At 45.2% G+C, this 26,725-nt stretch overlaps 1 protein-coding gene and 1 pseudogene across 1 annotated transcript; one reads left to right on the top strand and one right to left on the bottom strand.

The window, feature by feature from the left end:
• The first annotated feature begins 1,640 nt into the window (after positions 1-1,640).
• On the top strand, positions 1,641-7,130 carry LOC125523428 (uncharacterized). Its single transcript, XM_087536062.1, has 12 exons — positions 1,641-1,800; positions 2,295-2,306; positions 2,364-2,376; positions 3,104-3,758; positions 3,868-3,989; positions 4,198-4,383; positions 4,552-4,698; positions 4,819-4,982; positions 5,063-5,551; positions 6,032-6,184; positions 6,311-6,409; positions 6,526-7,130. The coding sequence occupies exon 4, from the start codon at positions 3,222-3,224 to the stop codon at positions 3,753-3,755; it is 534 nt and encodes a 177-aa protein (XP_087392188.1). The 5' UTR covers positions 1,641-1,800; positions 2,295-2,306; positions 2,364-2,376; positions 3,104-3,221; the 3' UTR covers positions 3,756-3,758; positions 3,868-3,989; positions 4,198-4,383; positions 4,552-4,698; positions 4,819-4,982; positions 5,063-5,551; positions 6,032-6,184; positions 6,311-6,409; positions 6,526-7,130.
• A 4,720-nt stretch (positions 7,131-11,850) lies between these two features.
• Positions 11,851-13,795, bottom strand: LOC147962796 (uncharacterized; annotated as a pseudogene).
• Between the last annotated feature and the right edge of the window lie 12,930 nt (positions 13,796-26,725).

Genomic DNA, 26,725 nt, shown 5'->3' with positions numbered 1-26,725 from the left:
CAAAACCTCGGATTGGTACCTGTGAGTTGCTTGTAGTGTTGATTACATCTTGTAGTTGATACTAGTTGGTTTATTTAGTGGAGATTAAATTTTCAAATCCTCAAGCATATTTAATACACCTCTGATCTTGAACATGAATGTGATCTGTGAGTAGTTAATTTTGTTCTTGAGGACATGAAAGAAGTCTTGTTATAATTAATAATGTGAAGTTGGTATTCGTTCGATATTTTGATGATATGTATGTTGTATTTTCCCTAGTGGTGCCATGTGAACGTCGACTACACGGGACTTCATCATATTTGGGCCTAGGGGAAGGCATTAAGAAGCAATAAGTAGGTTATGGGTTGCGAGAGTGACAGAAGCTTGAACCCTAGTTTATGCGTTATTTTGTAAGGGGTTGATTTGGATCCATATATTTCATGTTATGGTTAGATTTATCTTAATTCTTCTTCCCTATAGTTGTGTACGCTTGCGAGAGCGGGTAGTCACGAGAGGGTTGCTTGTTCAAGTAAGAACATCACCCTATCACAAGTCCACACACGTATGAAATTATCAAAGTAGCGAATGCGAATCAACCAAACATGATGAACATGACTACACATTAATTCTCATGTGTCCTGGAGATGCTTTGCTTCATATAAGAGAACTTTTCGTCTTGTCATTTGCTATAAAAAGCATTGGGTCAGCTTGCTGCACTTCTGTTACTATTGCTACTTATTACTTGCTACAAATTACCTTGTTACGAAACTATTTATCACCACTACTTTCAATACTTGTAGAGAATACCTTGCTAAAAATCGCTTATCATTTCTTTCTACTCCTCGTTGAGTTTGACAATCTTAATTATCGAAAGGATTACAATTGATCTCCTATAGTTGTGGGTCATCAGTTGCTAATACCGGGCTAGGATTGGATGAAGTACCTCTGCTCCTCCTACCGTGACTGGTGCGTGGTGATGTGGTGGGCTATGGCGTCTCTGACCTTGGATGCCAGGGTGGCGGGCACCATGTCGGTGGTGGTGGATATGCCTCTTTGACCGCGTGGACGATAAAGGTGTAGCGATGGGTGACTGGGGCTGGCTCCTTGTCCTTGGAAGGAGTGCATCCCGGATCCGGATGTGGAGGTTGTTGCATGCTTCGGGTGCCCTGGGTGCCTCACATGGCACAAGTGAGCTGCCAAGCGAAATCCCTGCACTTTGGTGCCGGCCGCATCTTGAGGATGAGTTGTGGTTCTTCTCTCTGTGTCAAGGTATATGGTGAAGACCTTAGTCCGCTTCGGACTTGGCAGCAGACGACGCTTTACGCCACTCCTCCTCCTGATGGTGTTGTTGTGGAGTTTAGGTGTCCTAGGTTGTGTCGTGGCATTCCAGTCTCGTATGCCTATATTATCTCTCAGCTGTGTAGTCGTATGCGTATATGTTGTCCGGTTATTTTGGGCTTTGCTGCTTTGTTAATGAGTCACTTACTATCATGTATTATTCGGCTGTGAATTCTTTGAAACACAAGCGTTCATATAAATTCTTTGAAACTTAACAAGTTATTTTTCGATTTTTCTTACAAGAAACGGGCTCCACAACGATTTTCCGTAGTAAAGGTTGTTTTTTAACTGTAAAAATAAATAAAAATACAGTTTTGCGCTAGAGTTTATCCGTGGTCGATGGAGGTGGACGCCGCCGCTCTCAGCGCTGCGCTGCGGTGGCTCCCCTGCCCGCCGCTACTCCCAGCACCGGCACGGCATCCGCGGACGCGGCCAGCGGCGACGTCCGCCGCTTCCCTGTGGCCCCCCTTGCCGTCGCCGCAGGTATCTTTTCCCCTACCCCTCTCCAGTTTCTCCGATGCACTCAAGATAACGCGGAAGCTCGTAGGATTCCCATTTTTGTTCCTCTGCTATTGGGGAATTGAGTGGCCGCGGCGCCGCGCTCCATTCCCACGCGCTTCTTTAGTGGCGAAATTTTTCGGATGGATTAGTTTTACTGTTCGAATCAATCGGTGCTGTTACCGTGCGCTCGTCGCCTTTCCGGTGTGACTTGCGCTGCAGTTAATGAGTGCTGATTGAACTTGGTATTACCAGTTTCGCCAATTTATAGAGAAATATTTCCCCTCGGTTGAACCTGGCGATGCAAACTTACTGAGTACGTACGCGATTAGTGCAGGCCATTGATATTCTCATACTACTTCAACAGTCAGTTGAGCTTTCCTTGCTTCAGAGTTACCGTGCCAAGCTTGTCCGTATAATAGTTAATTCATTACAAACAGAAAGTTAATCCCTCGACCTCCTATCGTGTTTTTTTTCAGGCTTTACTTTCAGTCAGATCAGAAAGTGATGGTCTACTTTTGCATACATTCAGATTCAGGCGTGTCCCGCCTTGGAATGGAGGTAAGAAAACCCAAAGCCCGTCATCTTCTCCCTCACTCACCACCAGCGACCACCTTAGTACATATTCCTCACCTCTGTCCGCAAGCAACAACTTATATAAAGGTAGATCGGATTTCTTTATTTACTCTACTAGTAAAATGTTTGTTCTGTTTGTCCTACTCAATCACCCACCCTGATGGGATAAATAATCGACGGATTAGTTTTTGCTGTTTGAATAAATTGAGACGATTGCATATATGGGGTATTCTAATGTTAGCATCACATCTCACTGTGTCAATCTAGGTATGTGAATATCCTGACCATAGATACTATCATTACAGTTAACTAAGTAGTAGTAGTAGTAGTAGTACTAGTAGTAGTAATCTCCTAGGCGTGCATGGTTACAAGTTGCAACTTACTACAGAACAGACTAAAAAGGCTGAAATCCCATTAATCGGAGCCCCTGCTTATTCCTCGTCGAGCTTCCTACTGTCTTCCCCGATTTTTCACCAACCACTTGTTTTTTTCTTCCCTGTAGACAACTATTTTTTTTCCCTATAATCAACGGAGAAAGAGAGGGTGAAACCGTAAAGTAAGCAGCTGGTGGAGATTCAATACTCTTGGCATCCTACTGAATACTGCCAGTATTTGCTTATCACGTTCATTCACACGGCGCGGACTCTGAGCCTTTGTCTTGTTTGGCCAATGTCATTATACTGGAGGCTTTAGCGTCGTCTGTCATGTACAGGTTGAAATGTGTGCGCCTTGAAAACCATGACACCACGGACAGGCCACCAGCACGAACTCTGAGGCTTTGTTTTGTTTTGCCCAATGTCATTATACTGGACGCTTTAGCGTTGTTTGTCATGTACAAGTTGAAATGTGTGCTCCTTGAAAACCGTGACATCACCGGCTGGCCACCAGCGCGGGATCTGAAGCCGGGTATTGAAGAGCAGGAACTGCAGCAGCTTGTTTCGCCCCTGAATGGATGCAAACTGCAGGAGCTCTGTACGGATGATGCCACGGGACTCCTAGCTGTTCCCATCTGCAACCTCCTGTCTTCCTCCCTCACCGTCCTGGGCTTTTCTGTGAACCAAGAGATGGAGTGCTTTACTAAGGAGCAAGAGGATGCCCTTCATCTGCTCGTCTCCCTCCAGAAACTGATGTTTTACAACTTGAGCAAGCTTCACAGCCTCCCTGCAGGGCTGCAAAAGCTCACCAACCTCAAGGAATTATCGGTCTACTCATGCCCGGTTATCCGGTCGCTACCAGAGGATGGCCTCCCCAAATCACTTCAAAAATTAATTGTCTGGAATTGTGGCAGCGCGGAGCTAAAACAGCAGTGCAAAGGGTTAGTGGGAACCATCCCAAAAATCATCCTGCAACTGGAAGACTTATAAAAGGTAAAAAAAAAACTACTTCCTTGTTTGTCCACATCCGCTCCCAGATCCCACAATCACCCTTGTTTTTTTCCCGTGCAACATAATCTAATTGTTTTCATCTGTTGTGCAGGTCTTTGCCTTCGAGTTCCCGTGTACATTGTTCTTCTTTCTTGCGGTTGGTGTACATTCTTCTAGCTGTACAATTGTCACATAGATGAAGGTCTTGTGGCCAGCTTCTTGTACATAAATCTGGTAAGTAGATCTAACTTAAAACTTTGCTCCTGCTGTTTCATATCAATTATTAAAACGTCTTCTCCACTCCCCTTCTCTTCTCACTCACATGTTGAGAAAACCGGTCTGATTATCAGTTAGTGCTTTATGAAGTTTCTTTGTTTTTCTTCCTGGAAAAAAATCGTGAAATTGGTCATGTATTCATAATTTCTTTTGCTTTTCTGTGCAGGTGTTCTTCTCAAAATATTACATGTACATTTGGATTTTCGTTTCTCCTCAAATATTCGATGGTCTACTAAGTAGTTCTGGTGTGAGAATCAGAATATTACCACAGCATAATTCAGAAATGAAGTAGACTTTGGTGCTACACTATTGATATTACCAAAAACCTTCTACCTTCCTGTACCTAAATCTGGTATGTACATCTAACTGGATCTTAACTCCTGATCTACCATATACTACTTGTACTATACAATTTGATAAAATCACTATAATTTTTCAGTTAATGCCTTATGGGAGTTTCTTTGTTTTACTTCCTGGACGAAAATCATAAAACCTTTCATGTCTTCACCATTTGTTTCAGTTTTCTGTGCAGGTGTTCTTATGTTTTACTCGTAGGCTTCTATACATGCTTTGCATTTAAATTTTGGTAGCCATCGCTCAACAGGACATGGTGTACACGACTAATTTCAGTGTCGAGATCAAGATATTACCACGAAATGATTGTAGAGTAAGTGTCAGTCTTCAGTGTTCTGCTATTGATATAACGTTTGCAATATTCTCATCACTGCTACATGCTATCATTACTAAGTTTTATGGTGTTCAACATTTTGCTTGACTTGTTGTGCAGGTGTTCTTATGTTTGGTCTCATAGGCTTCTACATACTTTACATTTAAATTTCGTCCGACATCAATTGTTAAGACTTGGTGGGTGTATGTGGCAACTTTGGGTGTGAGGATCAAAATATCACCACATAATAAGCGAGACTTCTGTGCTTCGCTACTGATATTAAGGTTTGCCATTTTCTCACCCACTGCTACATTGCTCTCGATGCCAGGTGTTCTAGCATTCATCATTTATCTTGGCTTGTTAGGTATCATCATGTTTTCTCTGGCATGGTTCCTGGTACTTAGCGTTTTCATTTGGTTGTTACTCACAAAGACTTGGCGGTGTACCTAGAAAGTCCAGGTTTGAAGATCAAAAGAAAGGTATAACAGTTTTCAGTCGTTCGCTCTTTTCAGTCCTTCCTATTTCAAATAACATGTACTCTCAGAATCTTACGTCAGTTACGGCATTAATTTAGTTGGTGCATCTGTTGGATCCAACTTCATATATTTAGTTGTCAGGCTATCACTGAAAGGTTTGTCTAGTATGTTCGCCCTTTGCATCTATATGGAAGGTGGTTCTGTAATTGTTCGCGTTTCTGCGCAAAAGTAGGAATGTTAATTGACTTGTGCTTCCAAGTTTTCAGGGTGAACAAAGGTTCTTCCTTTTGGTTGATCGCCCTGGCATGCATGTGGTACTAATCTGGAACTACACAACACATTTGTTGAAACAGTGAATAGTTGAAGCAATAGTGGAGGTAAAAGGCTGTCTGCATATTTCACAACCTATTAATAATAATCAAAACAAGCTTATTATGTTGACATCTGCATCTTGGCTTTATATTACAAAAAAAATTGTTGACCTCTGCATCTCGGGAAACATTACACGGAAAGTACCTTTGTTAAGCTTGCCACTGTTCTTTCCTCAGTCTACTAAATACAGTTGGAAAATACTTATGTTCCCCAATCCAGGGCAGTCTCTCTTAAGGTTTACCGAGGATCTCCATTTTGTCAGCATTAGTTTTGTTAATCTTTAGACTGACTGTAATTATTATTATTTTGTTTGCATTCGTATCCGTGAGAAAATAGTGCAATTTTGATTTGATCAGTCAACACTTGATCAGGATGCTTGCTGTGACAAGAATTTAGTTGCTCCTGGGTTGCTTACATGTGAATCTTGCCTAACTAGTGACTGATTTGTGAGTGCCTAACTCTTATTGCCATTTTCCCTGCTGCAGTCAGATCCATACTGTCAGTGGAGCTAATTACTGCCAATTATGATGTTATTAGAGTTTTGTTGATCAACCTCATTTGAAGCAATGGATCGAATTGGCTAAAAGATGTGGATGAGCCAGCCAGTTTCTGCTACTGTAACTCCCACAAAAAAAAAGGTTTTAAGTTGTACTGTACCGACTTCTTGCGTATCCTTGTTAAATTGTGGTGTATCTATGGAGTGTGAAGCCATGTTATATACTTATTGACTTATTCATCATCCTGTTTTTTTTCCTTGGTTGCAGCGAACCAAACACATCTTCATTCTTCAGCCCACAAGAAGTGTTACAAGTGCCGGTGTGATGAGAAAAGTCAAACCAGGCCATTCATTTTTACCTTCGCATGTATGGCTTGTACTGTACTACTGTCCTCTAGCGTTTGGGTCATTGCATTTTCCCCTGCTGGAACTGTTACAAGTGCTTAACTACGTCTTTTTTTGTGGGTTGCTTCTCTTTGCTAGCACATATAAGATGGAAGGCGGTGGCGAAATGATCAGCGTTTGCTTCACAACAATAGAATGCTGCTCGTCCGGCTTGCTTGAAGTCTTGCGGCTTACTGTTGGATACGGTCCCTGTTGAAACAAGGTGGAGGGGCATGGGAGATGGACAAGAGGTGGATTTTTCCGAAGCAAACGCAGACATCCAGGGACTTTCAACAGGGGCTGCCACACAAAAAGGTAAAGGGAAAGGGGGTGGCGGTGGCGGTGGAAGAGGAGTGCGCCGCAGCGCAGGAGGAGAATGACGGCTATCATATCATCAGCAGTGCGCCGCATTTACTGCACTTCGGCATGTTTTGTAAGGGGAACAGCAAGGGAAGAGTTTGTATTTCTCTCTCTCTCTGAATCCTCTGTTTCTTCCAAAACAGAAAAAGAGTAAGAAAGAAATTGGTCTGAGACTTCTCCTTCCAACACAATCCTCTGTTTATTGTGTTGGTAGTAGTAGACTAGTTTACTCGCTGCCCGTGGAAAGACTTGGCTTGCTGTCAAAGAGGGATCCCTTCCTTGATGAACAATCAATGTTTGGCTCCATCACTCCCCTCTTCTATATGACATATGTCCAAAAACCATATTGAAAGACGAATTTGGATGCATGAAGGGGTTGTGTCATCATTCTGATTGAATTTCTTTTATTCCTTCCACACATGAATGTATCGAACATGGATGTAGATCCATTGGGTTGTTTGGATTACAGCATATTAAATCCTCCCCACTTACAACTGAAACAACACACTATTACTCTTCATTTGGATGGAGTAGATCACTCAAAACACCAGCACGCATACTGCTTGCTCTACATACCACTGTAGGTTCAACTAGAACTCAGCAATGTGCACGCAAGCACCTCGCCCATTCTAGCACTTGCCTTGGCTTGAGCATCCTGCCATGGCAGCGCTTCGCTACTCTGGCCTGCTTCGTCACCGACTTGATATGTTGGCGTCGGAGATGATCTTGATATGGCTTCACATAGTCAGCTAGCTTCTACTCGCCTGTCAACGGGCCAACGCCTCGTCATGAGTTCGCAGAGCAGCACACCGGAGCTCCATATGTCTGCCTCTCTTGGTCACATACCAAATGCCTGCCGTTAAGTTCGCATACAGTACAATGCTGACAGTTAGATGCATCTCAAATTCTGAATGTACAACATCCGAGGACATGATGCCATGACTTGATTTTTAACCACACAACACGCTTTGCGTTTCCTGTTGTAACTGTATCCTACACGATATACGGATTGTGCCGTCTCTCTCGGGAGCTTCTCAGCCTCCCAATTTGTATCGTTGTAACACTGCTCATCGAATGCAATACAGAGTGATTCAACTCATCCGTTATCTAATGGAAATCGGAGAGGGAGCTCTCTTTTTAAAAAAAAAAAAACTCACAGTGGACAGTTGATGGACAGTAATTGCGTCAGTATTGACAATAACTACTCTGTTTCCTTCACAAAATATCTTTATCTCCATCAAGCTACGATATCCCTGCCTTATACTGTATCCACCCAAAATAAGAAGGAACTGGACAGTTGATGGACAGCAACAAATATAGCTTAAACAACCGACGCATTCAATAACGCCACGGACGCCACCCTACCAAGCTGCCATGTTCTCAACCTACATGTGATGAAATCTTCAGAGATTCCACCGCTGGAAGTACTCCCTACTTTATTCGACCAAAATGGTTTCTACTAAATGTATAGAAAGAAAAAGAGCAGTTATAAAAGGATTGACACGATACAGTGAATAGCTCGCGACAGCCCTTGGGCACTGAAAAACAACCAAAGTATCAGCAAACAAAGTAATAAACAAATACATGTTGCCCTTGGTTTCTACTAAATGTATAGAAAGAAAAAGAGCAGTTATAGAAGGAGATGAGACAGAGAGAGGGAGGAAGGAGGATGGAGGGGAAAGAAAGAGCAGGGAGGTGCAGTGCGGTCTGGCTCACCGACGGCGGCTCATCGGAGGGGGGCGCGGCAAGGTGGCGCGAAGCGGCGCGGTTGAAGCTCGGGGATGGGGCGCGCTCGAGTGTTGCGATGGGAGATGCAAAACTGCCGAGAGATGTGGTGCTCGAGCGATGCGAGATGCGTGATGTCGCTCGCTCGATTTGGATCAAAATGAACGGCATCCAGATGGTGTGGCATTTTTGCAATCTGGCACAGGGTTGCCAAATACATATTTCGTTAGAATAATGGTGGAAATCACCATGTCTATTATCATCAGAAGGCGTTGCCCTATGTACAGGAGTAGATGTATTCTTGTGGCTTGTGTACTGCTGTGTGTCAAGCTCTAGTCACCACCATCTTCCTCCATCTTTTGCGGTGCGAAAGTCTACCATCACCGTTGCTAAACTCCACATGTTGCTTCATAGAGTATAGCGGTAAGACAGCTACTAGTGGGTTTCGGGTTGACAAGGTACGTAACCAAGAACTCTGCACTATGCATTAAAGTCTTTCTAGGGTGTTGGCTCGTGGTTACTGGCCCAGCCGGTGCACGCCCTCAGAGCTGCTGTACGTTGCAGAGGTTGGAATGTTGTACAGTTTGAGAGGAAGGGATTTCAATTCACATGATGACCAACCAAAAGAAACGGTCAATCCTCAACGTGTAAAACAATACAACTTGTTCTAGTGACAGGGTATGACAAGGAACAGTTTGAGATGATTCAGAAGAACGGACGCGTACGTACGTGTTCAGTTCATTGTGAAATATTCAACTTCAACAAGGTTAGAATTGCCAGTTTCAGATTCAGATGAATGGACTTTGTCTACGTATGTTGCTATTGCTTGTAATTCAGGAGCAGAGCCCCTGCAAAACTAAAACAGAGGCAGAGTACCGGATTATAACTTGGAGAATGGCAACTGAACCTGGATTTTGTTTGAGCAACCTAGATGAGATCCATTGTGTTCGCCTCCATCCAAGGTGAGTTTCCACTTGCAAGGTCTACATGTGGCTCTGGGCCGCCATTTGGTTTTCACCTCTGGGCCATATATACTCTACGTATGCTTATTATTGCTTGGAATGCAAGAACAGAGTCCACTACATAGGCAAATACAGTGCATACAATGCTGTTTATTTTGAAAAAGCAGGCTTGCCCCCGGCCTCTGGCATCTGAGCGATGCACTGTATGGGTGGAACATAAAGAGCAGAGGTGCTATGTATGTAGGGTACTATTTTGTAGCTTCCAAGTCGACAGAAATGGATTTGGAGGCGTTACCCCTGTCTGTCTTCCATAAAAGGCAGGAAGAGAAGAATTGAAAAAGTTTTCGATTTACTGAATGTAGATGGTCCTTTCTTTTTTCCAGGAGAAGATGTGCTGAATTGGATCTCAATCTGGATTAGTCCATCATGAAAAGGATGATCTCGACGGTGGCCTTGTCACCAATCCAGCATGACACCACAACCACCTTCTGAACTGAAGTGGTTGGTGAGAAGACCTTGTCTGAAACTCGTGAATAAAAGCGACAGTTCTCAATTGAAGAACTGGACATTTACTTCTGGAAACTGAACTGGACACTTTTGCCATGTGTAATAATAAGGCTATATATGTATGTATGCTCTTTCTTGCTTGTAATTAACCAACACAGACAGACAAAAAAAAGACGCACTATTTCCTGAATGTTGTTTACTGAATTTCGAGTACAGTGTGTGGAACTAGGGAGTTGGGATAGTTCTGCATCTACTAACCAATTTCCTGTAAAAGACGGAATATACAAAACTGAGATCTTCATGCTTGCACCAGAAACTGCCAGCTGTACTTTGAGGGCTTCATCTACTAACCTATTGAAGATTAGAAAGAGAAGCCCTCAAAGGAAGTGAGTACTAATCTTCCGTCTAAAATTGATGCAGTTGGGCAGCAATACCTCTGTATATCAGCAACCTCGACGGTGATACAGAGAGAAATGAATCAGAAGCATCAATTTTTGTGTGTGTGGAAGGATCATATACGCCGCGCCTGAGCCGTGGTTGCCGCGTCGCTAATCATCGGAGCTGCGTCTAGATAGGCCGTGCGTCGCCGTTGCCACGCGCTCACCGCGAGCCGCTACTGAGGCCTCCATGTCCGTCGCGCTCGCCGCGGACGCCATCGCGCGCCACGGCCCCGAACCTGGTCGGTCTGATACCAAACGTTGGGTCCCGAGTCCTTGCCCTCACTCACTCTTTCTCATGGTCCGAGCGAAAGGAAGAAGAAGAGAAGAAGGGGACACAGGTGCTTTTCCAGCAACGAACGCCCGCCGCGCATACAACAGTTTTCTTCGGAGCACGAGCTGCTCTGGACAAAGATAACACAGGGACTAGTGGGTCTTATACGCGTGCACATAGATGCGGCACGCCACGCTCAAGCCGCGCTCCACTCGCGCACTCAACACGCTCCCCTCTCCCCGGCCAGCGCACCCGCCGTGCTCCGACGCTAACGACGGGACCGTTTCCAGTGCGGCGACGCAGTGACCTCTCCGGCTATCTTGCTAACAGACTCACGCACACACGCAGACACGCACATGCGCCATACCCTGGCCATACACTAGTCGGACAATGCCCAGACACACACAAGCACGTCCACAAACGCACACACGCCCACACCCTCCACGGACCAGACATGGCGCGCCGATGCCGGTCACCACCGTAGGGCGTGGTTTATTTGTGCCAACAACACAATCTTACTGTCAATAATACAAGACATACAACACATGTCTTTGCCAAAGACATGACAACTAAAAAAAAAAAGCTTGTGGTTTGAACTTCAAATTCGTGTTGTGGCATCACTTGGACCTTTGGCTCCATTGCAATGATGGTGTCCATGCATGCAATTCGATGTAACCAAAGCAACATGATAAAGATCTTCATTGTCCATCTTATCACATTGCTAATATAAATTTGTGTTGTAGCATCACTTCACTTTAGTCTTATCTCCATTATCAAGGCCTGCACTTCATTCATGCAAGTTGATTTGATTGATGTAACGAGGCGGCAGGATGAAGATCTCCATGGCGATATACACACAGACCTAAAGTAGATGCGATATGCACACAGCTGAGCTGGGATTAAGAGTACGCATCGAGGTTTTCCATTGTCACGTAGTATATACTAGTACGGACGTACCCAGGAAAAAAATGAAGTGTGTGCACACTTTAAAAAAAAATTCTCACCTAATCCATGTGTCAGACAAAATATGGCAAAATAATAACATGAGGAGCTTAATGCAAATCCCACAACAATTTAGTTCACAAAATATATCTCAAATGTGCTCAATTACAATACAAGTAGTCTTACATGAAAGAAGCATAAGTAGAAAATTACATCACTAGGTAACTCTACGTTTTTGCGTTGCCATGAAAGCATCAACTATGTCATCTTCGCTTACTTCCATGAACACATCTCGTTCAATAAATGTCACCAAGCAATCATTCAAGCGATCATCACTCATAGTAGTCCTCAACTTATTTTTCACTAGATTCATTGCTGAAAATACTCTTTCAACACTCGCCGTCGCCACCGGTAAAATCAATATCAATTTGATGAGTAAGTAGACCAAATCATAAAGAATATGCTTCTTTGTTGCAACAAGCATAATAGAGAACTCACCAACATTACTTGCATTTCTAAACCTATCATCTTGTCTAATATCATCAATAAAATTAGTAAGTTGAAATTCTAGCCTTATCAAATATGTGCTTGAAATGTCCATGGGATAGAATTCAGCAAGTCTCATTACCTTGAGTGCATCATAAGAAGCAAATGAATTGAGGGGATTCCAAGCCGACATGCAAATAAGCAACTCCATATTAACCTCATCAAACCGATTGTCAAGCTCTTGAATGGTTTGATCAATGACACCAAGATATACTTCTCTTCTATAACGATCATCATTTGTTTGTACTTCATAATACCGACGTGATCTTCGATTAGGCTCATAAATATCCTCCCACAAAGGAACTTGAATGTCATGTTTGTTGCAAAATAAGGTTAGCTTTGCAAGAAATTCTTCCCAACCATGAGACCTCATGTGTTACATTCTACTCTTTGCCAAACTAACAAGTGTCATTGCATTGACAATATCTTGATCTCTCTTTTGCAAAGATTTGGACAACTCATTTATATAGCCAAGAATAACAAGCATCAAGTGAAGATTGAAAACAAAGTCAAATGATTCAAAGGGTTGAGCAACTCCACGTATTCTTGTCCACTCACTTTTTTGTGAAGAATCTTTTCCAATAGTATCAAGTACTTCAAGGATTGTGGAATACATGCTAACAATGTGCATAATGGTTTTAAAATGAGAACCCCAACGAGCGTCACCGGGTCTAGCTAGTCCTCTCTTGATTTAGCCCACTTCCACTTTCAATCTCACCCATTTCAAGTGCTTCCAACACCTTTTGAGCTCTAACATCTCGAAGCATGTCATGGCGCTTACAAGAAACTCCAACAATATTGAGCAAGTAAGAAACATGATCAAAGAACCACAAACATGGTTCATTGTCCTTTGCCACAGCTATAAGAACCAACTGAAGTTGATGTGCAAAACAATGGATGTAATAGGTAGAGGGTGACTCTTTTATGATCAATGTTTTCAACCCTTTAATCTCCCCTTCCATCTTGCTAGCCCCATCATATCCTTGCCCACGTATTTGACTAGGATTCAAATGATGATCTTTAAGCAAAGTTTGAGTTGCATCCGTAAGTGACAATGAAGTTGTATTGGCAACATGAACAACTCCAAGGAACCTCTCACATCATCTTCCCGATTTGTCAACAAATCGTACACAAAGAGCAAGTTGTTCTTTATGAGATGCATCACTAGACTCATCAGCTAGGATTGCATAGTGGTTGTCACCAATATCTTCAATAATTCTTTTAGTTGTTTGCGCCGCACAACATTCAATTATTTGACTTTGTATCTTTGGACTAGTCAAGATGCAATTCCCAGGAGCATTGTTCAAAACAAGTTTATTAACTTCTTCATCATTTTCCAAAAGCCATTTAAGAAGTTCAAGAAAGTTCCCCGTATTGCTAGATTCTTCACTCTCATCATGTCCACGAAATACCAATCCTTGGTTCAAAAAAAACCTCAAGCATCTAAGTGAATAAGTCAGCCTAGCCTTGTACATACGCAAATCCTCTTTATCCACCCTCACCATAATGTTATCACTGTTTGCTTCACAACAATAGAATGCTGCTGGTCCGGCTTGCCTGAAGTCTTGCCGCTTGCTGTTGGATACGGGCCCTATTGAAACAAGGTGGAGGGGCATGGGAGATGGACAAGAGGTGGATTTTTCCGAAGCAAACGCAGACATCCAGGGACTTTCAACAGGGGCTGCCACACAAAAAGGTAAAGGGAAAGGGGGTGGCGGTGGCGGTGGAAGAGGAGTGCGCCGCAGCGCAGGAGGAGAATGACGGCTATCATATCATCAGCAGTGCGCCGCATTTACTGCACTTCGGCATGTTTTGTAAGGGGAACAGCAAGGGAAGAGTTTGTATTTCTCTCTCTCTCTGAATCCTCTGTTTCTTCCAAAACAGAAAAAGAGTAAGAAAGAAATTGGTCTGAGACTTCTCCTTCCAACACAATCCTCTGTTTATTGTGTTGGTAGTAGTAGACTAGTTTACTCGCTGCCCGTGGAAAGACTTGGCTTGCTGTCAAAGAGGGATCCCTTCCTTGATGAACAATCAATGTTTGGCTCCATCACTCCCCTCTTCTATATGACATATGTCCAAAAACCATATTGAAAGACGAATTTGGATGCATGAAGGGGTTGTGTCATCATTCTGATTGAATTTCTTTTATTCCTTCCACACATGAATGTATCGAACATGGATGTAGATCCATTGGGTTGTTTGGATTACAGCATATTAAATCCTCCCCACTTACAACTGAAACAACACACTATTACTCTTCATTTGGATGGAGTAGATCACTCAAAACACCAGCACGCATACTGCTTGCTCTACATACCACTGTAGGTTCAACTAGAACTCAGCAATGTGCACGCAAGCACCTCGCCCATTCTAGCACTTGCCTTGGCTTGAGCATCCTGCCATGGCAGCGCTTCGCTACTCTGGCCTGCTTCGTCACCGACTTGATATGTTGGCGTCGGAGATGATCTTGATATGGCTTCACATAGTCAGCTAGCTTCTACTCGCCTGTCAACGGGCCAACGCCTCGTCATGAGTTCGCAGAGCAGCACACCGGAGCTCCATATGTCTGCCTCTCTTGGTCACATACCAAATGCCTGCCGTTAAGTTCGCATACAGTACAATGCTGACAGTTAGATGCATCTCAAATTCTGAATGTACAACATCCGAGGACATGATGCCATGACTTGATTTTTAACCACACAACACGCTTTGCGTTTCCTGTTGTAACTGTATCCTACACGATATACGGATTGTGCCGTCTCTCTCGGGAGCTTCTCAGCCTCCCAATTTGTATCGTTGTAACACTGCTCATCGAATGCAATACAGAGTGATTCAACTCATCCGTTATCTAATGGAAATCGGAGAGGGAGCTCTCTTTTAAAAAAAAAAAAACTCACAGTGGACAGTTGATGGACAGTAATTGCGTCAGTATTGACAATAACTACTCTGTTTCCTTCACAAAATATCTTTATCTCCATCAAGCTACGATATCCCTGCCTTATACTGTATCCACCCAAAATAAGAAGGAACTGGACAGTTGATGGACAGCAACAAATATAGCTTAAACAACCGACGCATTCAATAACGCCACGGACGCCACCCTACCAAGCTGCCATGTTCTCAACCTACATGTGATGAAATCTTCAGAAGTGGCAATCAATTCAGGTATTAGCGTCACAAATGAGCACAGTGAAAGAGAAGCGAAAATCTATCGAAAGCATTTATTTGAATGGCTTGGGGAATCCAAAATCTGAGTAGTTTAGAGAAACACACAGCGATGATGGTCAGGAATGGCCTAGGCGGATGAAAGGAGAATTAACAACTCAAAGAATTAGCACTAGTCATTAGTAGTTAGGCAATCCCCAACCATCAATAAACTAACGTCCCCCCTCATTGGAAAGGAAAAAAAATTGTAAACTGAATTAAAGTAGACTGACAAGTGGAGTGGCGTGGTGTGGCTGCAAAAGTTCTTTCACCAAGCGCAGAAACATTCCGCAAAACTACGTTAGGCATAGTATAATACAGTAGTATCATATATGATCTTATTTATTGTCATGCAAAAGACAAAGTAGTATAACATTTAACACGATACAATATCTACCTATGTTACTCTAACCCTTTTTTTTTTTAATTCTTTGCCACATTACCGTGTTTGCTATTCCCTAGTGCTTGATACCGGCTACATACCACCACTATGGCCAGCCTTATGAAAGGTTCAACGTTCATTACTTCCATTATATTCCTCAAAAAAAAAATATTTCCATTAGGTAGGTATTTCCATTAATTTGCAATAATCAAGTTTATGCAAAATAAAAAAAACTCCACAGTTTTCAAAAGCGCAGGAAAGATAACTAACATTTTCATGTAATAGTTTGATTAAGAACAAGAATACCGTCGAGTCTCCAGCTTGTGCCGAAGAATGTCTTCAGGATCCTCCTCCGGGGCTGGTTATGGAGAAGCAAACCTGTGAGACATGCTACAACAACTCGGTTTTAAGGATGAAGAAGTCGAGGATGACATGGTAGGAGAGGAATAGGCGAAAGGATTTGCACACGTGACATGCTGGCTCGCAATTAGGAATGAAGGCCCATATCAAGACTATTAAGCATGAGAATAAGATCCGGCTGTGCAAAGACGATACAAATCAAGTAGAGCATCGTATTGGGCAATGTCCCGGAGGTGCACCTTGATCCTTATTTTTTTATAAAGGGAATATATTAATATAACGAAGATACCAATTACAGATAGCCTCTGCAACAACACAATAACTTAATGGCATTATGGATTCACGCAGCCAAAAAAAGAAGAAGCTGAAAAAAAAGAAAAACTCCACTACACAAATCAAGTCCTTGCAGCAGCAGTACTAGCACCACCAAAACAGCACCTGATGTCCAAGTTCTCCAAAAGCAACGCATCAAAGAAGGAAACAGTGCACAAGCGTCGTCGTCAGCCGATCATAGATCTTGGGTTTTCATCCTGAAGATAGTGCCCGCTCTCAAAACAATTCCTTTAACAAGGCCATTGCCAGGCACAACTAGTTAAGGCCAGACCTCAAATTTTCACTCTGAGAGGTAAGACTTTGAATAGCACCTGTGTTGTCACCCCCACTCACATACCATCCACATAGTTGGCTGTCACTTGTTCCTGCAGGTATATGTTCCTGTCATTGTTTTCGATAAAAAACTATTTTCACATTTTGGCTTGGTTCAGATTTTACATGCTCATGTGTTCTGGTTACTGCACTGTGTATTACAGCTCTTCATGCTCGATAGCCTTCATCTCGGTGTTCTAAACAGGCCGCGAGGTGTGACCCCGAGGATAGGCTTGTATGACTATGATTCAATGAAGAAGATGGTCGACTCAACCAAATTGCCATATCCCAGGATGCAACAGTTATGGAAATTGCTAGCAAAATTGTTGCATTTTATGACAATCTTACAGCCATCTTGGTTACTTACTATGCTGAGATACGTCCAGACCCAGGATGCATAGTGTTTGGATCAACCACCGATGGAGCACATGTGAAGATCGACCTACCTCAATGCAACTTTGGAAGAGATCCCTGGGTTGCTGGGTCAGTCCCAGACTCCCAGTACCACAAATCCCAACTGTACTCAGGGCCATAGGATACTGGATGAATGCAGCCTCCATGCTAAACATAGCAAACTATATGCTTATGCGACTTCCAGTGCATTTTCTGGCCACATGTTAGAGTCAACGGGGGGGTTATGCTCGTCCTTGTGTTCTGCTATATACCACCCTTTGTTTATTTGACCGCAGCAACCATATCATGGCGTTGCACCCGCACCTTGATGACCGGCTGTTCTCCCTCGATGGTTTCCTCTGCAAAATAAAAACCCCAAGGGAGGAAATGACGTCAATCACACCTGCTGTAGAATGACCATGGGAGAACGAATCATTTGCCAATCGTTCAACTTACATACCGCACAAGCGCACACAATCTCCTGCGTGCATTTCTTCGTCTCAACATTCAATCTGCTTTTGGCAAGCCTAACACCGAACCTGCGTTCCCACGAATAAAGATTGTAGAATTCATAAGCCTCATCAAATGAGTCAAAGCTTGTTCCAATACTTGGACAGACAAGATGACCAGCCCTCTTCTCTGCATAGGTGCGTAGAGACTGTTAAACGTAGCATTATAGAGATAGACTAGGGATAGATGGTTAAGTGGTTTCGGTGGATATAACCGAACTCCTCCTCTCTCTTATCCCTTCTTCTCCAAGTATGTAATCTCAACAAACTCTTGTATCTGTTATCCAGGGAGGTGCGCCCCTGCCATATAAACATGCAACGCATCCCTCCAACGAGGTAAGACGCTTTCCGCCTATCGCACATGGTAATCAGAGCATCCCTCTTTCAATACATCTAGCTTTCCAATCTCCATTAGTGCATAACATGTCTTCCTCCGGCTCCTTCCAGATCGGCCTCAACAACCAGGTCACGGAGAAGCTCACCCATACGAACTACGTATTGTGGCGCGTCCAGATCACGCCGCAGCTAAGGGGAGCTGGCGTCTTCGGCTATGTCGACGGCAGCACGCCGGAGCCGGCCCGCTTCCTTCCTAGCAAGGACAAGGACGGAAGGACTCCACCGAGCCCAACCCTCTCCACCCAATCTGGGTCCGGGAGGATCAACAAGTGCTCGGGTACCTGCTCAACAATCTCTCCAAAGAGGTGTTGGTGCAGGTGACCGCGATCACCACGATGCACGCGCTCTGGACAACCCTGGCGGCCATGTTCTCCTCGCAGTCGCTTAGCCGCATCAACAAGATCCGCACGGCTCTGCTTCATGCGCAGAAGGGAACCCAGCCGGTCGCCACCTTCTTCGCCCACATGCGCGGCCTCGCCGATGAGCTCGCCACGTCCGGCAAACCGCTCCAAGACGACGAGATCGTCTCCTACATCATCCACGCGCTGGACATGGAGTACCAGCCTCTGGTGTCGGCCCTCGACGCTCGCACCTCTCCCGTCACCCTGGATGAGTTGTTCACCATGCTCAGCAACTTCGATCAGCGCATGGTACTCTACCAGGGGTCGGGTGGTTTCAAGTCCTCCGCGAACGCCGCCTCTCGTGGCCGCGGCGGCCGCCGCGGCGGCCCTCCTCGTGGCAAGGCCCGATCTGGTGGCGGCGGCAACTCCTCAACTCCACGCACCGGCCGTTCCCTCTCCACCAACTCCAATGGACGCGGCGGTGGTGGCGGCCGCGGCTCCAACAGAGCGCGCCCAGATGCACCGCGCTGTCAGATCTGCGGCAAGCTCGGGCACATCGCTCGAGACTGCTGGTACCGCTACGACGACGATGATGACTCCTCCCAGGACGAGGACAAAGTGGCTGCCGCTGCTGATGGCTCCTACGGCGTCGATACCAATTGGTATGTCGACAGCGGGGCGACCGAACACATCACCAGTGAGCTTGAAAAGGTGACCACGCGGGAGAAGTACCGCGGCAAGGACCAAATCCACACTGCCAGTGGAGCAGGTATGAGGATTCGTCACGTTGGTCATACAGTTATTAAAACTCCCCATCGCAAACTTCATCTTAGAAATTTTTTGCATGTCCCTAGTGCTAGTATGAATCTTCTCTCCGTTCATAGAATTGCCATTGCTAATCATGTCTTTCTAGAGTTTCATCCTTTTTTTCTTTTTGATCAAGGATCAGGCAACGAAGAAAGTACTCTATCGAGGTAGATGCGTTCGAGGGCTCTACCCATTGATTCTGGAGCGTCGAAGATTCAATAAACAAGCCTACGGTGTTGCCAAGCTTTCGTCAACCCGGTGGCATGATCGATTAGGCCATGCTTCTTTTTCTTTAGTTGAAAGATTGCTTAGGAAAAATAAGCTCCCGTTTGTTGGTGAGCGCAATATTGAAACAGTTTGTGATTCATGTCTACGTGCTAAGAGTCATCAATTACCCTATCCTATATCAACTAGTGTGTCCACAAAACCATTGCAATTAATTTTTTTTGATGTTTGGGGTCCTGCCCCTAACTCCGTTGGTAGACACACTTATTACGTGAGCTTTATTGATGACTACAGCAAGTACTCCTGGATCTATCTTCTTAAGAAAAGATCAGATGTCTTTCAAGTTTTTAAAAACTTTCAAGCTCTTGTTGAGTGCAAGTTTGACAGCAAGATTATTGCTGTCCAATCAGACTGGGGGGGGGGGGAGAGTACGAAAAGTTGAACTCTTTCTTCCAAAATCTTGGTATTTCTCACCATGTGTCATGTCCTCACGCTCACCAACAAAACGGGTCTGGCGAACGCAAACATAGACACATTGTAGAGGTAGGACTAGCTCTCTTAGCTGGTGCCTCCATGCCCCTCAAATTTTGGGATGAGGCTTTCCTCACCGCTGTCCACATCATAAACATGCTTCCTAGCCGTGTTATCAACAATGAAACTCCAGTAGAGAGGCTCCTTCACGATAAACCTGACTACAAGTCACTTCGTGTCTTTGGTTGTGCGTGTTGGCCCAACCTTCGTCCCTACAATAATCGCAAGCTCATGTTCCGCTCAAAGCAATGTGCTTTTCTTGGCTATAGCCCGCTTCATAAAGGTGTAATATGCCTTGACATCTCCACTCGTCGTATCTATATTTCTCGCGATGTGATCTTCGATGAAACCAAGTTTCCTTTTGCTGATCTTCATCCTAATGCCAGCGCTAGACTACGTCAAGAAATACTTCTTTTGCCACCTCATCTATCCGGCCTTGATCACGGGGGAGAAAATAATTGTGATGATTCAATGATGACTAACCCTCTTAACCATGCGCATGAGCTTTGTGATGTTGCAGGAGAAAACCGAAGTGAAAACAGAGAAGAAAATGATGCACAAATTACTCCCCAAGTGCCATATTTCATGTGTCACGATGGGGGGAGCAAATCTGCCTCAGAGTGCGCTAGATCCGCCTCGGGATCATCGTAGGAGCAGCAGCGCAGGCAATTTGCGCCGGGATCCGCGCGCGCTGACGAGCCAGAACCGACAGCGGGTCCGCCCGCCCGTGCGACCGGCAGCGACTCCGCGCGTGCGACGCGCCCGTCCGCAGCTGGAGCTGATCCCGCGCCCGCTCAGCACCGCTCAGCACCCGACAACTGGCAGCATCCGGGTGGTCAAAGCGGCGCTCGCTTCCTGGACGAATCGCGCTGCTACAATCGGCGCGTTGAGGCGCGGCTGACGGGCGCTGAATCCGGTGCAGATTCGCGTGGGCCCGCGCGATCATGTGCGCCCGACGAGCCGGTCGGGAGGCCGGAATCTTCTGCGGCGCCTACAGCACCTGGTTCACGGGCCGTAGCCACAGAAGATCCGGGGCGAGCACGAGGCGAATCTGTCTCGGAATCTGCAGTGCCCAGATCTCCTGCAGCGTCCGGAACTCCTATTCCTGATTCGGGATTTTCTGTGGCTGCCGATCCTGCTGCACCGTCACAACGACAAACACGACTACGACAAGGTGTGATCAAACCTGTTGATTATAAGCATATAACAAAGTATGGCCTAGTTTGTTCTACAGGTGAACCGGGTGAGCCAACTACACTTGAGCAAGCACTTGATGATGAAAAGTGGAAAAGGGTAATGAAGGAAGAATATTTGGCACTTGAGAAAAATAACACGTGGCATCTAGTCCCTCCACAGCAAGGTAAAAACCTTACTGATTGTAAATGGGTCTTCAGAATAAAAAGGAAATCTAATGGAACCATTGACCGGTACAAGGCAAGACTTGTTGCCAAGGGTTTTAAACAACGGTATGGAATAGACTATGAGGACACCTTTAGTCCCGTTGTTAAAGCTGCAACCATACGCCTTGTTTTGTCCATTGCTGTTTCTAGGGGCTGGAGTCTCAGGCAGCTAGACGTTCAGAATACGTTTCTGCATGGCGTTCTGGAAGAGGAAGTCTATATGAAACAACCTCCTGGGTTTGAAGATGAAAAAGCACCCTCATTTGTATGCAAACTTGACAAAGCACTTTATGGGTTAAAGCAAACACCAAGGGCATGGTACTCACGCCTCTGTCATAAGATGCAGACACTTGGTTTTGTTCCTTCCAAGTCTGACACTTCACAGTTCATTTACAATAAACTGAACACATCCATATTTGTTCTCATTTATGTTGATGACAGTATTGTTACAAGTTCATCTGATGAAGCAATAACTGCATTGTTGAAGGATTTGAGTACAGATTTTGCTCTTAAGGATCTTGGAGATCTTCATTATTTCCTTGGGATTGAAGTGAAGAAACATGATGATGGACTTCACCTCTTAGGAAAAATATGCCACTCATTTGGTAAAAAAGGCTGGCTTGCAAGGTTGTAAACCCTCCCCCACTCCTTTGTCAAGTTCTAAAAAACTGTCTCTTACAGAAGGTACACCTCTCAGCAAAGAGGACAACACTAAATACAGGAGCTTCGTTGGTGCATTACAGTACTTGACTTTGACAAGGCCTGCTATTTCTTTTGTTGTCAACAAAGTATGCCAGTTTCTTCATGCACCAACCACTGTTCACTAGACTGCTGCTAAACGTATAGTTCGATATGCCAAAAATACTTTGAGCATTGGTCTTAATTTCAGCAAGCCATCATCTACCTTGGTTAGTGCCTTCTCTGATTCTGACTGGGCAGGCAGCCTGGATGATAGGCGTTCCACTGGTGGATTTGCAGTGTTTTTTGGTCCCAACTTGATCTCATGGAGTGCAAGGAAACAGGCAACTGTGTCTCGATCTAGGACATAGGCAGAATACAAAGCATTGGCAAATGCAACAGCAGAAATTATATGGGTTCAATCTAATCTTAAGGAACTTGGTGTGAAAAACACCAAAGCTCCATGTTTGTGGTGTGATAACCTTGGTGCTACCTATCTGTCTGCTAGTCCTGTGTTTCATGCCAGAACAAAACACATAGAGATAGATTTCCATTTTGTCAGAGAAAGGGTTGCTAACAAGCAACTTGACATCCGGTTTGTACACTCTAGAGATCAAGTTGCCGATGGATTCACCAAGGCTTTGCCCACATGGAGTTTTGAAGATTTCAAGCATAGTCTCAACTTGATGAAGTTGTGATTATGGGAGGGTGTTAAACGTAGCATTATAGAGATAGACTAGGGATAGATGGTTAAGTGGTTTCGGTTATATCCACCGATTTCCAGGAGGCCAAATCATTGCTGAACATGCCCATGGCGTGATTGTTAATCTTTTTCATCTTCGGATCATCCCACGGTTGTTCTATGTTATCATCCCGGTCGGGGAACTTGAATCTCTTGTGCAACTTTGTTAGGAGCAACTGCGTCAAATGTTCTTTACTCCTTAAGTCATCGTCGTTGATGCTCACGCATTCCCGTAGGATGCATCCTACTTGGTTCCCATAGCACTTGCGAGGTTCTTCCGGCTCTAACGGCTCAAACTTGCCAGGTGCCATCTTTGTGATCACAAGTCGGCCAATCCCTAGTTTGTTAGGTTTTCGTATCCTCTGCTTCTTATGCTTCTTCTTTTCGGTACCGGCATCGGCGCTGGTATCTTCCCCGTCGGTACCTTCCCCACCGGTCTCGGCGCCGCCATCGGTGCCAGCGCCGTCGGTGTCGGTGTCGGCGTCAGTACCATCATCGAGGCGGACCTGCAAACCTTGCTTAGCAGTCAAAAAGTCGAGGTAGTCTTGTTCACCCTCATAATCCATCTCGCCTGCATCTTGGTCAGAAGGCCCAGTTTCTTCGTTGTTCGACATGTTTCCTATGATTAAGTGTCCTCATTTATTTCTAAAAGTATGAATAAATGAGAAATGAGATAAAAAAGAAATCTATGTGCCAGCACTCGATATGCCAACTATGTAGCACAAATCATGCCTTTATTCATAGGAAATTTCGGCATGACCTTTGCTAAAAAATGGACATATCGAGCGCCTGAAATTCACCGGAACGGAAACATGACATGTCCAAAACATGACATATCCACATATCACATGTCCAGTTCAAATTTGCATATAAATTCAGCTAATTTTGAAACCTATCTAAATTCATAACTAATTATATAACCTAATTAACATAACTAAAACCTAAGTAAATTAACCCTAGCTAGCAAAGAGAGAGAGGGGGGGGGGGTGGTTTACAAAGGGTGCAGGGGCGAGGAGGCAGGCCCGACGACGGCCGAGGTTGGGAGGGGAGGAAGCAGAGGAGGGAGGTGAGGGACGATGGGTCGGGGGCGAGCGCGCCGGGGTCGGGGGCGAGCGCGCCTGGGTCGGGCGCGGCGGGGTCGGGGGCGAGCGCGCCGGGGTCGGGGGCTAGCGCGCCGGGGTCGGGGGTGGGTGCGGCGGTGCGACAGGGCCGGGGAAGAGACTGGGGATTTGGGGGAAAAGAGGCGGGATGAAGCAGGGAGAGGTAGAATTTTGGGTTAAGTGGACGTAGCAGTAGCGCGTTTACACGAAGCGCGCTACTACTATTACGGGCAGCTATAGCGGTTTTCTGCAGAAACCGCTACTACTACCTTGACTAGCTGTAGCTCTTTTTCACTAAAGCGCTACTGCTATAATAATGGCTAAGTGTGTATACAAAATGGAAATATGTTTTTGCAAAATGGAAATATGTTTATGCATGTGTGTGTGTGATATTTTTATGGAAATTGTGTGTGTGGCATGAGTTGACGCCAAATTGTGCATTTGAGTTGCCTATGTTTTGCCGAAATGTCGATTTATTTCCGTTTCGGCGAATTCCGGGCAAACTCTAGATCTATATATGTCCTATTTTTAAGGAAGGTCATGCCGAATTTTTGTTTGACTTTGATGAATGCACGCATTTTTATAATCAATTTGTTTATTATTACCGTGCAGAGTTGACGATGGTCAGTGGAACGATGGTGGACAGGTGGTTGCGGTCGGCGGTGCAGGACATGAAGGAAAATAACCTGACAGAGGTTTTATGTCCGTGTCGAAAATGCAAAGGTATAGTTTGGCTTGACCCCCATGTCGATGGTCGTGTCGAAGCGCACCTGCTCATGACTGGTTTCATGGATGGCTATACTCGGTGGATAATTGAAGATGAGGATGACGATGTTGAGGATGCCGACGGGGCAAGCAATGATGACACGGGGCAAGAAGAAGAGATGATCGATAATGGCGGCGGGGAAGAGGACGGACATGGCGGCGGAGAAGGGGCCGGACATGGCGGCGGAGAGAACGACATGGACTCCACGCAACAGAGTTCGTCGGTACTAAGTTCAATCGTGCGGGACCCTCATGTTCAAGCATTGCTTCGCAAGGAGACGAGTACTGAGAGAGCTGCTTCTAGAGAGGAGGCTAAGCTGGAGCAACTGGTGGTAGACTCGAACACTCCATTGTATGATGGTTGCAATCCTGAGGTGACCCTCTTGAGTTTCACGCTCCAACTCCTGAAGATGAAGGCTAAAAACAAATGGACCGACACTTGCCTCGATGAGCATCTCAAGTACCTAAAGGATGTTCTCCCCGAGGGTAATCTATGTCCTAGTAGTGTTGATGAGGCCAAGAAGATCGTGTGCCCTCTTGATCTGCCACACGTTAGATACCATGCATGCATCAACGATTGCATAATTTATCGGAAGGAGCACGCGGAAAAAACAAGTTATCCGGTGTGCAATGCTTCTCGATACAAGAAGGCTGGGAAGAAATGTCCCCAGAAAGTGGTATGGTACTTATCGATCACTCCCCGTCTCCAGAGGTATTTTGTAGATCCCAAGGAAGCAAAGCTAATGCGCTGGCACGCGGAGAGGAAGAAGCCCGACGATGAAGATGATCCGAAGCTGAGACACGTCAAGGATGGAAGCCGGTGGAGAGCGTTGAACAGGTTCTATCAGTATTTTGAATGTGATGCAAGGAACATCGTGCTCGGTGCGTGTACCGATGGCATGAATCCGTTTGGCAACCAGAGCACCAACCATAGCACATGGCCCGTGTTTGTATGGATGTACAACCTCCCCACTGGTTGTGCATGAAATCGAAGTACATTCACGTGAGCATGCTTATTCAAGGGCCGAAACAACCAGGAAATAATATTAATTTGTATCTGGGGCTACTTCAGGAGGAGTTAGACACGTTATGGAAAACACCGGCCAAGACATGGGACGCCAGCAAAGGCGAGTATTTCAACATGAGAGCCGCGCTGATCACGATAGTGCACGACTATCTTGGTTACGGATATGTGGCAGGCCAGGTGTGCCATGGATATTGCGGATGCACGCGGTGCATGGATGATACAACGTCTCAGCAGCTAACGTCAAGGAAAGATGGCGGGTCTGGGAAAATCGTGTACATGGGGCATCGAAGATGGCTCGAACAGGACGACCCGTGGAGAAACCGTGGAGATCTATTCAATGGTCACGCTGAGCATCGAGGACCTCCACGTAAGCGGAGCGGTGCCAAAATCGATGAGCTGTTGAAAAACTGGAAGGAGTGCCTCGCGCCGGGAAAGATGATGAGAAAGGCGCCGGAGCCACTGCTGAAGGTATGGAAGACGAGGTTTGTGTTCGGGGACTTGGAGTACTGGCACAAACTCGATACACCTCATTGCCTTGATCAAATGCATATCTATAAGAATGTGCTTGAGAGCTTGCTCGCAACACTGATGAACATGCCGGATAAGACCAAGGATGGGCCGAAGGCAAGAAAAGACTTGCAAGATTTGAAAATCAGGGAAGATCTGCACATGCCGCCCCGTAAAATGTCAGACGAGACAGAGACGGAGACAGAGGCACGGGAGAAGAAGGGCAAGAAAATAAAGAATGAGGATTATTGCCCCCCTTCTTGCTTCACCTTAAGTCAGGCTGAGATCAATCAATTCTTTAAGTGCCTTACCGGAGTCAAAGTTAGTTCCGGTTACTATGGCAAGATAAGTAGATATCTAGACACGGACAAGAAAAGGTTCAGCGGGATGAAGTCTCATGACTGTCATGTGATGATGACGCAGATATTACCTGTTGCCCTTAGAGGGATAATGGACAAGCACGTCCGTGACATGCCTATTGGTCTCTGCAACTTTTTCGACGTCATCTCTCGAAATTCGATCAGTGTGATGCAG

This window comes from Triticum urartu, chromosome 7A, assembly GCF_056163025.1.
Source record: "Triticum urartu cultivar PI428250 chromosome 7A, HENAU_Tu73, whole genome shotgun sequence".
Taxonomy (NCBI): domain Eukaryota; kingdom Viridiplantae; phylum Streptophyta; class Magnoliopsida; order Poales; family Poaceae; genus Triticum; species Triticum urartu.
This window is presented reverse-complemented; position numbering and strand designations above follow the sequence as displayed.